General features: G+C 35.4%; 1 protein-coding gene across 3 annotated transcripts in view; it reads left to right on the top strand.

Moving 5' to 3' along the window:
- The window catches only part of EXOC6B (exocyst complex component 6B), a 620,952-nt gene that overhangs the window by 81,973 nt on the left and 522,440 nt on the right, over nucleotides 1-16,539 (top strand). For all 3 annotated transcript variants that reach the window (XM_041757049.1, XM_041757048.1, XM_041757050.1), the window contains exons 2-5: nucleotides 2,129-2,294; nucleotides 8,776-8,823; nucleotides 10,493-10,583; nucleotides 10,694-10,739. In XM_041757049.1, the coding sequence (XP_041612983.1) occupies nucleotides 2,129-2,294; nucleotides 8,776-8,823; nucleotides 10,493-10,583; nucleotides 10,694-10,739 (351 nt within the window). The remainder of the gene's footprint in view (nucleotides 1-2,128; nucleotides 2,295-8,775; nucleotides 8,824-10,492; nucleotides 10,584-10,693; nucleotides 10,740-16,539) is intronic.

Raw genomic sequence — 16,539 nt, 5'->3', positions numbered from 1 at the left:
GGAGCCTGCTTCTCCCTCTGCCTGTGTCTCTGCCCCTCTCTCTCTGTTTCTATGAATAAATAAAAGCTTACAAAAGATTTAAGCAGAGGGATAACATCTCAATTATTGCTTTATAAAGATCATTTTAACTGCTGTGTGGAGGGTGTCTATATGGAGATGAAGAGATTGGGAGATGCAAACTTTTGGGAGTCCATTACCAGTGATACAGATTTGGATGAGGGTTTTAGTGAAAATGGTGAGATGCAGTCCACTGTTAAGATATGTTTTGGAGGTTGAGTTGTCAGGATCTATTAATCAATTGGATGGGGTATGGGATGGAAAAAGGTGGATTAGGAGTAATTCCTGCATTTGGATTTTTGACTTGGGCAACTGGAGAGTGCCATTAGTTGTGATGAAGTGAGTGAGTAGTGTGGAAATTTTGGGGAGGAACATGTCTGAGAGTGGAGATAGTTTGGTGATAGATGATTTTTAAATTTGAGATGGCTTTTAAAAATCCAGTTCTAGGGATCCCTGGGAGGCGCAGCGGTTTGGCGCCTGCCTTTGGCCCAGGGCGCGATCCTGGAGACCCAGGATCGAATCCCACGTCGGGCTCCCAGTGCATGGAGCCTGCTTCTCCCTCTGCCTGTGTCTCTGCCTCTCTCTCTCTCTCTCTCTCTCTCTGTGACTATCATAAATAGATAAAAATTAAAAAAAAAAATCCAGTTCTAATTGTTAAATGGCAGTTGGATATTTGAGTCTAGTGCTCAGTGAAATGCTCTGAATTACAGGTGTAGATTAGGAAGTCATTATTATGTACATGATATTTTACATTTTTTTGTACATTATTATGTACATGATATTTTACATTTATTTGTACATTATTATGTACATGATATTTTAAAGCCTTGGCATTAGATGACATTGCTTGGTAAGAGAGCATAGTTAGAAAAGATAAGTTGTTTTAGGAATATTTAGAAAATATGAGGAGGATGAGGAGGAGGAGCCAAGAAAGAAGATTGAGAATCCTTGTCTATGAAAGGATAAAAACAACACTATTGTGGTATTATTGAATTATAGAGAAAAGATTGTTTCAAGAAGGAATGTGTATCATATTACAGCAAATGCTGCTATTAGGTGGAGCAAGATGAATGCTAACTATTGGAAGGTGGGGAAGGGACAAGGAGTTTTGCTGGGAGGGGAGCAGAGAAATAAGATGATAGCTAGAGGGAAATGTGTAGGTGAGGACAGTTTCTTAAAGTCATGTTTATATGCCCATAAGAAGATTGAGCAGAGTGGGGAAATGTATGCTGTAGGGCATGGATAAAAGGGAGTAATTGAAGGAGTATAAAGTTCATGAGAGACAACAAGAGAGATTGACATATAAGCGCTTGGGACATTTTTTCCATTGTTATAAGAGGGTGGACAGAGTAGGAGTTATAGAGTTAAGAAAGTTGGTTGATTGTAGTGGGAGAAGAAATATTTCTCTTTTTCCTGTGAAATGTGTAGTCAGGTCAGCAGCTGAGAGTGAGGGGATAGATATTTGAGGAAAGGACAAAGGAACGTTCTCACAAATAGTTATTTTGGAGAATACAAAGTAATTTTGTGGTGGCGGTGGTAGGGGGTATGGTTTTAGTAGTATTATCTAGCAATATTTATTAAGTGTCCAATTTAGATTTGTGGTTATATAGCTAAACTGAGTCAACCCAGCACAGCTGTAGTTTTCTCCAGCAACATCAACTTCTTGGGTACAGTTATGGAGTGATTGGATAGTTGACTTTATCCAAAATTGAGTTTTTCCAGGTAAGTTTCTGAAAGAAAGTTGCAAATGAGTTATAATTCAGTCCTTTCATTTTATGACTATAATTCTGTGATGAATTATATCACATATACATGTGTATCATATTATATCATATATGTATGAATATCAAATATTTAAATATTTTTGAGTGAATAGAAAGCAAAATTACTGTTTTCCTAAAAAAAAAAAAGACCCACCTAGAATTGGGGCAATATTAATATAATTGGATTTCTCCATGGTTAATGTACCTTCAATATGAAGTTTTCAAATAAATTCGCTTCTGGGCTTATAATTCTGTTTCTCTTTCTTAGAAGTAAATGTGGTGTAATCATCATACCATTTTTTTTAAAGGTCTGTCTATGATGGTGAGGAACATGGACGTTTCATGGAGAAGCTTGAAACTCGCATCCGCAATCATGACCGAGAAATTGAGAAGATGTGCAACTTTCATTACCAGGGCTTTGTGGATTCTATAACTGAACTGCTGAAAGTGAGAGGGGAAGCTCAGAAACTCAAAGTAAGGAGGCTCTAAGAGGGACTTGTTGCTCCATTCTGTGCTGGGATTTTGATTAGCATTAAAGGAGTAGGGAATATACTGCAGGTTACATGTTTGTAGCAGAGATACTAAGAAAGGAATTTTTACTGAAACATAGATAATTAGGATGAATTTTAGCTAAAAAAAGAATACTCTTCTAAGTTAAATTTTATTTTGGGTGACTACACTTGGATGAGAAACAACAACAGAATCAGTAACTGTTTCTTTAAATAGAAACCCAGTTGATTCTATCATCTGTCTCCGTGCTTGTTAGAAAAAAGCATCACTATAGGATGACAGGGTCACAGGGCATGACAGGGTTGTAGAAGTCTTTGCAGCATAACACCCAAGGCTACAGGAATAAAAAAAAATTAGTGATAGTTATGGGCTATCTTCTACCAAAGCATGGATTCTTGATATGATTGATTCAAATCCAAGAAGGAGATCAGCCATGTTTGGCCTGGTCCTTTATCATGGATAACTGATTTTGCTTATTGATTTTAAATCTGATCACTTCACTAAACCCTTCTATTACTTCTAATAATTTGTGTGTGGACTTCTTTTGAGGTTTCTATATAAACACTCATATGGTCTGTAAGCAATAACAGCTTTCTTTTTTTATTTCTAGTCCTATCCTATGCCTCTAATTTCTTCCTTTCTTTCCTCTTTCCTTCCTTTCTTCTCCCTTCCTTCCTTTTTTCCCTTTCTTTTCCCTGCTTCCTCCTTTTCCTTTCCCTCCCTCCCTCTTTCTTTTCTTTGCTCTTTTCTCTTCTTTCTTTTCCTTCCTCCATTCCCTTCCCTTCATCTTTCTCTTTTTCTTCTCTTCTTTGTCCTCCTTCTCCTATTGGAATTTGGATTAAAATCCCAAAAGGATTTTCCTGGGGCATGGGGTGAACTTGACAGTGAGTATACAATTCATATAAAAAATGCAATTGGTAAGAAAAGCAAAGAAACAATTTTATTGAGAGGGAAAGTGATTTAAAAGCTAATTTGAGGTGGCTCAGTTGGTTTAGTATCTGACTTTTGATTTCAGCTCAGGTCACGATTTCAATGTCCTGAGATTGAGTCTTGTGTTGGGCTCCGTGCTTTAGGCAGAATCTTCTTGGGATTCTCTTTCTCCTTCTCCCTCTGCCCTTTCTCCACTCTCTAAATAAACAAACAAACAAACAAAAAAAGCTAATTTGACTGTGAAACCTAAAACCTGTGTAAAGCTGTGAAAACATTTAAGTTTTATTTAATGTAAAATTTTGTTTTTTGCTGAAGAAATATTAATGGGTATGCTTGTGGGATCCTGTCCTTCTACCCATTGGGTAAGGGTGTTATGTTATATACAACATGTACCATAATATCTTTACAAAATCTCCAAATTTCTGAAGTCCAAAACACGGTGGGTCCCAAGGTTTCTTTTTTTTTTAAATTTTTTTTTTTTAATTTTTTATTTATTTATGATAGTCACAGAGAGAGAGAGAGAGGCAGAGACACAGGCGGAGGGAGAAGCAGGCTCCATGCACCGGGAGCCTGATGTGGGATTCGATCCCGGGTCTCCAGGATCGCGCCCTGGGCCAAAGGCAGGCGCCAAACCGCTGCGCCACCCAGGGATCCCGGTCCCAAGGTTTCAAATAAGAGTTTATGGAACTGTACAACAACTGTCCAACCTTCGTAAGAAGTATATTATTGCCAACACAATTAAATCTCTCTTTTGTATCCTTCTCAGTTGCTCCCTTTACCCTTCCCTCCCAAAGTAACAGCTCTTCTGATGTGTTCTTACTGTACTTAATGCTCAACTATTTGAAGTTGAAATTAAGTTTGACTTGCTTTTCATTCAGTATACCAACAGTAATTTCAGATGAATCAGTTAAGTGTAAAATACAAAACCATAGGAACTAGTAGAAAGTACAGATGAATATTTGTGTGATTTTTGGGAGTAAGGAATACATTTCTAAGCAAAATTCTTAAAGCCAGAAAGAAAAAAGTTGATAGCTATGACATTAAAATGAAAGAATTTTTTCTACATATAAAGTAAAAATTAAATATAAATAAAAACTTTAAAAATACATTTGCCAAGTGATTAATACCTGTAAGATAGAAAAAAATCTTTATAAATTCAAGACTTTATAAATTAAAAAGCCTTTATAAACTAAAAGGAAAATGATGAACCTTCCAATAAGAAACAGAAATATATATTAATATACAATGTACATAAGAAGAAATACAAGGGGGCAGCCCGGGTGGCTTGGCGGTTTAGTGCTGCCTTCAGCCCAGGGCTTGATCCTGGAGACCCGGGATTGAGTCCCACGTCAGGCTTCCTGCATGGAGCCTGCTTCTCCCTCTGCCTGTGTCTCTGCCTCTCTCTCTCTCTCTCTCTCTCACTCTCTCTCGTGAATAAGTAAATAAAATCTTAAAAAAAAAAGAAATACAAGGGAACTCTACAATTTAAAAAATTAAAGGAATGCAGACTTAATAAAATGCCGCCTAATAAAATGACAGAGATGAAAAAATGACACTTAAGATTAGAGATATGATACCAGTCAACCAGGGTATGCTTGGTTGGAGTGTAGATTCTTACAACCTTTGAGGACAGCAATTTTATTTATGAATACTTAAAACTCCACATTTTTTAAAGACTTTCTCTCTTTTTTAAATATTTTATTTATTTTATTTTATGCGCACAAGGGTCAGGGAGGGACAAACAGAGAATGAGAGAGAGAATCTCAAGCAGACTTGGAATTGAGCATGGAGCTCTCAGCATGGGGCTTGATCTCACGACCTAGAGATCATGACCTGAGCCAAAACCAAGAGTCAGAGGTCTAACTGGCTAAGCTACCCTGGGTGCCCCAAGACTTATTCTAAGGCTTATAGGTGCATGTGTAAGGATATTTGTATTTTTTTAGTGTATAAAATTTTTATTTTATTTTATTCATTTTCCCTCTCCCCTGCCTTCTAATAGGTAAAACTTTAAAATGTCACTAAAGTCATTTAGTAGAAGATTAGTAAAATACGTCATGATACATTCATTTACAAGAATAACAAACTACAATTTATTTTAGAGGGTTATCTTTCTTACATGAGAAAGTATTAGAAATGTTGCTTAATGTTAAAGCAATTAAAAAATGAGCAATTTGATTTTATCTTAAATAAAAAGTTATGCTGAATATTTGGGGGCTGAAATGGACAATTGAGGCTTCAAATGGACAAAAGTATCTGAAATGTCCGAAAGCAAAGGTATGGGGCTCCTGCCAGGAGCCATGTATGCTATTTGTCCTCACTTAGCATCCCAGCTTTCCATTTTCACCTCAAGCTGTTCTTTTCTGTGTTATTTGGATGTGTGTATTCTAGACTTCTCCCTCTGCTCTCTGGGTCCCTTGTCTGTGATGGGCAGCACAAAGCTCTGTCTCTGATTACTGAAGTAGTCATGTGGTGGACTACTTGGCAGGTAGCACTGAACATTGCCTCCATAATGACCAATTGCTGGAATCACTTGTTTGGTACTCATCTTATCTTCCTTCCTCCAAATTGATTCAAGTTTCAAGTTTCTTCACATTCAGGATCCCCCTGAGATAAAGCATGACCTGGAGGCTCCCAGGTCAGGGTGTTTGACTAGTTCAGGCTCCACTTGTTTACTCTGAAACCTGAGGGTATTAAAGTCTAGCAGCATACCCTAGAGCAGGGAGATCATTCAACTTGGGTTACGAACGTATGAAAATTAGAGATTCTTGAACTCTGAGAAAAGAGTTTAGAAAATGCAAAATATTAAGTATTAACTACTGTCAGTATTATTTAACATAACAATGAAAAGAAACTACACTTTCTAGAATGCCTACTATTTATTTTAATTCTTAGTGTATATATTTATTCCTCTTCATATTTATGTTTTCTGTATCAAGAGGAGTAGCATCCTAGATAGGCAATATACTTTCTTCTCAATTTTATGTTAAAATAGTAATGAAATGGTAATTATCTTTCTTACTAGAAGCATTAGTTAGGCTTCTGTGGTTGTGTTTTAGAACTGTCATTTGCGCAAGATCAGTTTAGTGGGCCATAATTAGTATTTTTAATAAAAAAATTGAAATGAGATAGAACAGAATAGAAAACAAAGTACATTACATGTAGTGAGGGTAAACCCTGTTTCTTGAGAATTTTGTTTCAGGGGTGTGTGTGTGTGTGTGTGTGTGCGCGTGTGTGTATGTGTGTCTATGTGTGCGCCCTATACTTATGTACTGGGTTACAACGTAAAATAATTTTCTTGCAATGAGTTTGAGATAAAAGAAAGTTTTGGAAATGGTGTCTCTATAAGGTAAAGAGAGATTTTGAATTTAGTAGTATTTATGGAATATTGAATTTTATGAGCTCTCTAGTTGAGTATTAAACAGCTAATTATTCTTGATTAACTACTGTGAAGCAGGGGATAGCTGTACACAATTCAAGGCATCCCACCCCATTTTTATTCACATTACTTGACAGCTTTTTCTTATATTAAGCTGATATTAATCCTATATTCTAGTAACATCCATTTATTAGTTTAAGTAATAAGCATTATTTTTAGGACACCAGCTTTCTTGTAATAGCTCTTCAGATATTTGATGGACAGCTGTCATTCAGGTATGATGTATAGAGTATAGTGTCCAGGTATAGTATATAGTATCCCCAAATGAATATTTCCCCCTTCTTTGAGCTAAAGAAAAATCCTTTATTTTTCATATGTGTAACTTTAGTCCTTCTCCAAACATATTCCTATCTAATTGTGTTTCAGTTTGTCAATGGCCTTCCTAAAACATGGCATCTAAATGTAACTCTCATGATGTGGTCGAATAGCCTTATGCCATCTCACTTACTCTAGACCAAGAATCAGGAGACTATGTCTTGCAGGCCAAATCCAGCTTGTCTCCTGTTTTTGTAAATAAAGTTTTATTAGAATGTAGCAATGACCATTCATCTACATTTTGTTTATGGCTGCATTTTTGCTACAGTGGCGCAGCAGAATAGTTACAGCAGAGATTATCTACCCAGCCCTTTGCAAAAAATTTCCTGACCTCTGCTTTCAACAGTATCTATTGATGTTGTCTTAGATCATCAGCATTTGGGACAGCTACATCACACTCTTAATTTATATTGAGCTAACAGTTGAATAAAACCACGTGTTTGACATGTGGTGCTATTAAATAAATAATAAAGTGGGAATTTGAAGGTTTCTTCTCTTTCTGTTACTTTATAAAGACTTTCTGGAGAAGGTTGGGTTTTATTTTGTCTGTGAAAGGAGGTGCATGTGGTAATCTGCTTTGAAAATGGTAGTCCAGGTGTAGAGTCTATAGTTTAGGGTAAAGTTTTCAATCATGTGTTCCTGACAAACTAGTTTCTTAAGATGATCCTCAATAAAAAGGTATTACGTTAAAGAAGTTTGGAAAACATCCTGTATGATATCCCCTTATTGGGCATTCATGGTGCATGTAGAATATTAAAGACTTCAAGAAGTCCTAAGTAAACTAACCTGTTTAGTGGACTTTCCCATACATATTTGGGGTTTGTGTGTGCATGTGTGTGTGTGTGTATTTGTGCAGGTGTGCACCTCTGTGTGCATGTGCACAGTATCTATTAACTAACATTTCTTTGTGTTCTAAAGGACATAATAGGAAACACTGGGTTAAGGGAATATCTTGAAAGTGTATAGAGTGGCAGTTGTTGGTGGAAGGGTAGAAAGCTTCTATCAAAATAAGCTTTAGAAGTTAATATTGCTCATGTTTTGATAATATCTGAGGTGTGGAGGAAATTACTGTTCTGTGTACTCAATTTTTAAATATCAGTCGAGTCTCCAAAAGTGGTTATCAAAAAACTTGGTGCCAGTTCCTTCAAATTATGAACTCTAGATAAATTTTAAGGCTTGTTTACATGGTTTTGACTATCTGATGGAAAGATTAACTTAGAAAAATGGGAATGTGGAAATGTTAGGAACTGTTAAGAATTAATGATCCAAAAAGAGTTAAGATAAAATGTTTTCTAAAATTAGGATAATAAATAGGGAAGATTTGACCTGAGTTAGAAAGTTCAATTCATACCCAAGTTATCCAGGAATACATTGGTGAGGTGAGGAATATCTATGATAAAATTTGTTCTTTGTACACATAACAGAGATGGTATTCTTTGGATTATTTTCCCTATTTTTTCTCTTGTCTTTCCAAAGTTAAAGTGTGATCTCCAATTGTTATAATGTTTTAGTTTGGAATATTCTCAACTCAATATATCATTCAGTAAATTTTTCCTTTTATTGTTCAAAAGATCATGTGGTAGACAACATTAGTAAAAAGGTTGATATAATTTAGACCCAGGAGAATGCCATTAAACCAAAATGTGTTGGCATACTGAAACTACCTGAGTAACTGAATTTAGTCTTTTCATTTAAAATGTGATCTTACCCAACAATTGTCTAAATGTTTGTTTTTTATGAGTTTAAATTGTCTTCTCTCCACAGAATCAAGTGACGGATACTAATAGAAAACTACAACATGAGGGAAAGGAAGTAAGGACAGTTTACCTTTTGAAAAACCGTCTGTTTCCTCTCATTCTTTTGATGACTGCATTCTTGATATAGTGGCTTATAGGACCATCAGGAGTGTGTTGGAGGAATTTGTGGACATTAATTGTTGCTTTCCCCAGTGTTTCTCTGAATTAAATGACTATTAAATGAAGCCACCAGAAAGCTTGATGAAAGAGGTTGTAGCTTTTCTTCACTGTTGTTTTTAAATTACTTGAGTAGTCATAATACAGCCAGTGCTCTTCCCTCTGTCTGGAATGCTCTTTCCCTACTGTTCTCCTACTTCAGACTTTGCGCAGATGTTCCCTCCTTAATGAGGCCTTTTATTTGAAATTGCAGACTAACTCTCACTGCTGTGTTCTTTTTACTTTTCTTGCTTTATTTTTCTCCACTGCACCTACAATGTTCTGCTATTATATATTTTAGTTGAATGTTTGTTTTTTTTGGTCTGTCTCCTTCCATGAGAAATTAAGTTCCATTAAGTTGGGAACTTTTGTTTGTTTTATTCATTGCCATATTCGCTTTACCTGCCTACACAGTGACTAGCACAAAGTGGGTGCTCCATAAATATTTGTTTTTTTTCCCCATAAATATTTGTTAAACAAGTGGATCAGTGATTCTGTTAATTGATAGAATCACCATTTAAGCCACCACAGTTTACAAGATTATTTTGTATGTTTTTTCTCACTTGATTGTCATGACAGGCCTATCACAAAGTCAGGACAGGTATTATCACTATTTTATTGGTGTAAGACATGATTTGCTAAAATTTACATAGTAATTGACAAGGCTGGGGCTAAAACTCAAGTTTTATGACTTGCAGTCTATTACTATTCTCTGTAACATGTTCCTTTCTTACTGACTAGTAATTATTTTAATTTTTATTTTAATACTTTTTAAGATTAGCTTTTGATTGTTTTATCAATGACTTAATCAGGGCTGTTCTCTTTTCTTTTTTCATGGCATCTAAGAAGATAATGTTTTTAGGGATAGGTTTGGGATGAATACTACAACAGGCTATGTAGATTATTGCTTTTTGAAAGTTTGTCTCACATATTCAAAATTATGCAGAGAGTACAGTGTTTTCCAGTTATAGTGTGATATGACTTCAGATGGAAGCCTTTTAAGACAGCTATGAGAAGGAAAGTGAGTTACTCCACTAAACTGGAACTCTTGGAAAAGCTATAACTTCTAAACGTGTGGTTTATTTGTTAAAATAGAGATTTAGTTGAAGATTATTCTTAAGACTCAAATGAAGCTATGTAGGGAGGACTATTTCCCTCGAGGAGTTTAGCATTGATGAAAGAAACATAGGCTCTTCTCAGAAGATTTGATGAAACCATACATTCTGAGGAGTCTGAGTAGTTTGGGGAAAATCTGCAAATTTTTTCTTTTCTTCTGAATAACCCCTGGATTTTGGGATTTCATTTTAGCTAGCCTTTTTCAGTATAGTACGTATCTTGAGGAGAAAATGGGAAACGACAGGAATGTTTTACTAGTTGAGAAAGGCAGTTTCTTAGTTCACTTGGCAGGTCTTTCTCTGAAACTGTCTGGGATTTTCTGATGAATTGAACACAGGGTGGAAAAATGTGACTGGAAGCTTTTTATTTACAGCTACTGGCATAATTCAGTTTTTTTTTTTCCTCTTGCCAAGCTGGTAATAGCAATGGAAGAGCTGAAGCAGTGTCGACTACAACAGAGAAATATTTCAGCCACTGTTGATAAATTAATGCTGTGTCTTCCAGGTGAGGAACTGGAAGTGGATTAGGTTCTTGATGCAATTCCTTTAGCTTTAATAAGTTTCTCATTTTCTCTAAATAATGCTTGTGTGCTCTTTTTTCCCTTTTCTTTCAAGTCCTGGAGATGTATAGCAAACTGAGAGACCAGATGAAAACAAAAAGGTAAGATTTTTTTAATTGAATATTTCCATTGTCTTAAATTTCTGTTAATCAGGATAGTTTTAAGGTCTGTATATAGCATAACCTTTCAAGAAATAATTAAGTCCGTATAATGTCTTCTCTAGCCTTTTGTGTATCTGTTGATTTATCCTGAGATTTATTTACATACTAGTGGTATGCTGATATATTTTGTCATGTATTATGTTAAATAAATTTAAAAAAAACCACTACTCATAGTTTGATTTTTAGAAGACCCCGTCTTTCAGGGGTAAAACAACTTTTAGTGATAGTTGATTTGAGAAACATGCTTTGGTTTAGTATTATAGTAGAAAAATTAGTTGCAGTTCTGGTGCAGGAATGAATTAGTCAGGGCTCTTCATTGAAACAGAATCAGTGGAGAGACTGTGTGTGGGTAGAGAGAGAGATTGATTGATTGAGTTTAGGGAGTTGGTTCATGGGATTATGGAGGCCGGCAAGTCCAAAATCTGCATAGTAAGGTGGTAGGCTAGGGTGTCAGGGAAGAGCAAATATTGTGGCCTGAGTTTGAATGTGGTCTGCTAGCAGAATTCTTCTTTCTCCAGGAGTCTTTTTTCTGTTAAGGTCTTCAACTGATTAAATGAAGCCCACCTAAATTATGAAGAGTAATCTTCTTTACTCAGAGTCTGCTGACTTGTGTCAGTAATTTCATCTAAAAAATACCTTCATAAGAAATATCCAGAATAATATTTGTTAAATATTTGGATACCATGACCTAACCAAGTTGGCCCATAAAATTAATCATCACAGGGGGCAAGGTCGATATGAAGTTTAGAGGATTACTCTTCTGTGTGTTGTTTTCCTCTGGTTTTATTCCAGAAAAAGGTCTGTAGTGACTCTTTTGCTCTTCTTCTTCTTCTTCTTCTTCTTCTTCTTCTTCTTCTTCTTCTTCTTCTTCTTCTTCTTCTTCTTTTTTTAAAGATTCTATTTATTTATTCATGACAGATAGAGAGAGAGAGGCAGAGACACAGGCAGAGGGAGAAGGACAGAAGCAGGCTCCATGCAGGGAGCCTGATGTGGGGCTCGATCCCAGGTCTCCAGGATCACACCCCGTGCTGAAGGCAGCGTGCCAAACCTCTGGGCCACTGGGGCTGCCCCACTCTTCTTTCCAAGCTACAGTAAGCACCCTACCTCCTCTGCCTTGGAGTATGCTGCAGTGTGAGGGGGTGTGTGAAGCTGTAGGATAAATAGGACACATCTTTCTGGAATGTTGATTTTACCTAGGGTTTTAGGGAAAAGTATGGAATTAAAATGTGATGTTGAAATAACAATAGAAATATTATAAATAAAAACATTAAATTCTCAAGAATTTTAAAGCCTAAAGCATGAGGCATCTACATTTTTTGAATTTCTTAGATTCTCTTCTTTTCCCCAGGAGGATATGTTCATATACAAGAGCATAGGTAGGACAACTGAGAAGTTCTGCTCAGTGAGATATAAAATAGTATTATTTCTGGGCAGCCCCGGTGGCTCAGCGATTTAGTGCCGCCTTCAGCCCAGGGCGTGATCCTGGAGACCCGGGATCGAGTCCCACATCGGGCTCCCTGTGTGGAGTCTGCTTCTCCCTCTGCCTCTCTCTCTCTCTGTCTGTCTCTAATAAATAAATAAAATCTTAAAAAAGAAGTATTATTTCCCTGATAACCTTTTAGTTTAAATTCTAAAATCATAGATTACAGAGAATAAAAAAACATTGTATACCAACTTCTCTGAATTAAAAGATATTAATAGTTTTCCAGTTTTGATTGATGTATATGTAAATATATGGAAATAGATACACACACATATAGATAGAGAGATGTAAATATAGACATTACAAAAAAAAATTAGATGAAACTTCTGTCCTCTTCCTCAGCCCTATTTCTTTCCCTAGTCCTGTGAGGAAACCGGTATCATATTTGTGGTCTTTCTAGTCCATGTTTTTAAAGTCTACAAATCATATATTGTATTGTGTTTTTAAAAACATTTATGTTGGGGGAACCTGGGTGGCTCAGTTGGTTAAGTAAGCGTCTGCCATTGGCTCAGGTCATGATCTCAGGGTCCTGGGATCGAGTCCTATATCGGGTTCTCTGCTCAGCAGGGAGTCTGCTTCTCCCTTTCCCTCTGTGATCTCTCTCACTCATGCTGTCTCTCAAATAAATAAACAAATAGTATCTTAAAAAGAGAGATAAAAAAAAAAAAACATTTGTATGAATGGTTCTTGTCCTGTTTTTTTGAAATTCATTCATTCATTCGACAAAAATGAATGGAGTATTTACTATATGCTAGGCATTGTTCTTGGGGTTACAGCCCTGAAGAGAACAGACAAAAATATTTACTCTGTGGGGCTTACATACTAGTGGAGAGTTTATTTACCTTATGTATATAGATCTAGTTCACTTAATTTAATCCTTTGTAATAGTCCATTATATGAATAATTCACATTTTTCCTCTCATTTTCAGTCATCATAAGTGCTGTGCACCAATATTTCAATCTCAACCTTTTTCTGGCACATAGTATGGTTATATTTCCTGGGCTCCTTTGGGCTGCGTGACTGATAAGATGTGAGTTGATAAGATGGCTGATAAGCTGTGAGAAGTGATGAATATTACTTTTGGGCTTCACAGTTAATTTCTAGTACAAGTCTCCAGAGTTCTGTTTTCCCTTGGTTATGACAAATGGTAACTTTTAAGATGTTGATTGAATCCCTGAGTAATTGTAATGAACAGAACTACCCTGCCAACCTGTTATGGATGTATAATATAAGTAAGTTATAAATCTTTGTTTTAAGACACTGAAATTTTTGGGATTGTTGTTGCTACAGGATAACTGTCCTCAACCAATGCTGTGAAAGATGTTTGATGTGTTTCCAGTTGTTTGCTATGCAGACATTGGTTCAATAAATAATCTTGTTCATGTCTCTTTGTTCACACATTCAAGGTTGCTTGAGAACAGTGCTCTTCATATGTTGCTTCATATGTTGATATTCAAATCATATGGGGATTTATTAAATGTAGAATCTGATTCAGGAGGTCTGGGGGTCATTCCTGAGATTCTGCATTTTTCTATCTAGCTTCTGCCAATTCTACTGGCCTAGGGTTTATACCTAGAAAGAAATCAAAGAAAGGATATTCATGTATTCATTCTTACTAGAGATTATTCTCCAAAGTGATTTAGACTCCCCCTGGCATTTTATGGGAGGTCTGTTACTCCACCTCTAGGCAACATCTGTATTGTGAAACTTTTTGGTTTTTGCCAGTCTGATGGTTATCAAATGATAGATTATTGTGCTGTGATTTCATTTCTTTGATTACTAGTGAAATTGGTTTTTGGACATTTGGATTTTCTTTCATGTATTTTGCCCGTTTTTCTTAGGTTGTTTGTTGTTCATTTATAAGAATTCATTAGATACTTTGGACACCTTTTCCTCTTATTAGGAATATCCTGCAAATATTTGCTTTCAAATGCATGGCTTATCTGCTAACTTTGTAAGGTTAGTACTTTTTGTTGCATAGTAGTCGTAAATTTTGTTGTCCTTTATTTTGTGGTCTTTAAAAATTTTTATTTTTAAACATTCTTAAGTACATATAAATTAGCTATGTTTTTTATGAACCAGTAGAAAGTAAGTTGCTAATGTGATGCCCTGTCATCACCAAATACTTTGGTGTAATTTCCTACAAATAAAGACATTCGTCTGTGCAGCCACAATGCAATAGAGAATAAAAATTAACACGGATATATTAGTAGCATCTAATCCTCATACCCAGTTCAGATTTTGCTAAATGTCTCAGTTATGTTCTTTATAGCAAAAGAATCAAGTTTAAAACATGTATTGCATTTAGTGGTCATGTCTCTTTATTCTTCAGCTTTGAGCAGTCTGCAGTCTTTCCTTGACTTTTACGAGCTTATCACTTTTGAAAATTACAGGCCAACTTTATGTAGAATGTGTCTTAATTTGAGTTTGTCTGATATTGCCTCATGATTACATTCATGTTATATGTCTGTGGCTGGAATATTACAAAAGTGGTGCTGTGTTCTCATTGTATCTTACCAGGTCACATATAAATTTGATTTGTCCTATGAGGGATAGTGTTCACTTTTATTCTTTTCCACTGTGAAGTTGCTCTTTTTTACATTTGTAATTAAAAATTTATGGGGAGGTATTTTATAGTTATATAAAGTAATCACTTTTCATCAGATTTTTCACTTTAATTTTTTTATGTCAGTATGGACTCATGGTTTCTTATTTTATTTGATGAGTCACAATTTGTTAATATTACTTATTTTGTTGTTCAGATTATCCTGAATGGCACCAGAGTAGCCCCTTCTGTCTGGTTTCTGTTTTTTTAAATATGTTTTCATAATTTTTTGAGTACTTTGTTACTAGGAAAGGAGAGAATTTTCAGGTTTATCTTGTACTTTGCCTGCTGCAGCCCTGGAATCAGTCATTTCCCTAAGTAAATAATGTTATTTAGAAGCCAAGATCTGTGTGCTCAGTCTACTCATTACTGCTGAGTAACTTGATTTTCATTATTCATAATGTATTTACTGATTGGATCAGTTCCTTTCATGAAACTAATTGCCTATTATTGCTGTCACTGTAAGTCTTTATCTTGCTAACACCACACACTGAGTTACCCTCCTGTATGATATCTTCCTTATTCTGCTTGGACTCTAATACTCTGTGGCAAGCTTCTGTTCTACAGGAATACCCTCCTCATCCCTATTTGGCTCTGACATTCCATACCAGGCTACCTTTCTATATGGGCATCCTCCTTATTTCAGTAGGTCCCTTGTGCACCATGCTGGTCTATATCTTCCCTCCCCACCAACTGATATGGATATTGTCATTTATTTAGGACTTCTTTAATTTTTTTCAGCAGTATTTATAGTTTTTAGTAAGTCTTACATATCTTTTATCATATTTATCTCTAAATATTTAATGTTTTTTGATGCTAGTTTTAAATGGTTTTTGATTTTTAAATTTTAATTTCCAGTCATTTATTACTAGTATACTATTTTATTTTTTGTATGTTTATCTTGTTTTCTGAAACCTTCTAAAGTCATTAATTATAACAGTTTTTTGTTTATTCCATTGGATTTTCTATGTAGATAATCATCTTATCTGCAAATAAAATGTTCCTTTCTTTACAACTGGGAAGCTTTCTTTATGGTTTGTTTTTCTTGTCTTATTGTACTGTTTAGAACTTTCTGTACAATGTTGAGTAGAAGTAGTGAGAATGAATATCATTGCCCTGTTCCTGATCTTAGGGGGAAAACATTTCACCATTAAGATGTTAGGTGTAGTTTTTTTGTATGTGCCATTTAGAAGGTTGAGGAAATTTCCTTCTATCTCTGGTTGTTGAAAATTTGTACCAGGAATTAATATTGTTTTTGTCAAATGCTTTTTTCTGTGTCAGTTGAGGTGATTATATGTTGAAAAATTTTTTTAGTATATTATTATGAATTATATGATTAATTTATTGAATGTTAAATGAACTTGCATTTGTGAAATAAATCCTCCTTTGTCATGGTATATTATCCTTTTTATATGGTGCAGTATTTGACTTGTTAAAATTTTGTTGAGGATTTTTGCATCTGTATTCATGAGGAATATTTATCTGTAGTGTTGTTTTTGTTTGTTTTGGTCTGACTTTGGTGTCAAATTAATGCTGGCCTCATAGCATGGGTTGGTTTCCTTTGAAGTGTTGATTTTCTTGAAGTATTGGCATTATCCTTCTTAAATATTTGGTTGAATCCACCAGTGAAGTCACTTGGATCAGGAGATTT

This window comes from Vulpes lagopus, chromosome 5 (genome assembly GCF_018345385.1).
Source record: "Vulpes lagopus strain Blue_001 chromosome 5, ASM1834538v1, whole genome shotgun sequence".
In the NCBI taxonomy this organism is placed as follows: Eukaryota; Metazoa; Chordata; class Mammalia; order Carnivora; family Canidae; genus Vulpes; species Vulpes lagopus.
The sequence above is the reverse complement of the archived record's forward strand: the minus strand, read 5'-3'. Positions and strand labels throughout refer to the sequence as shown.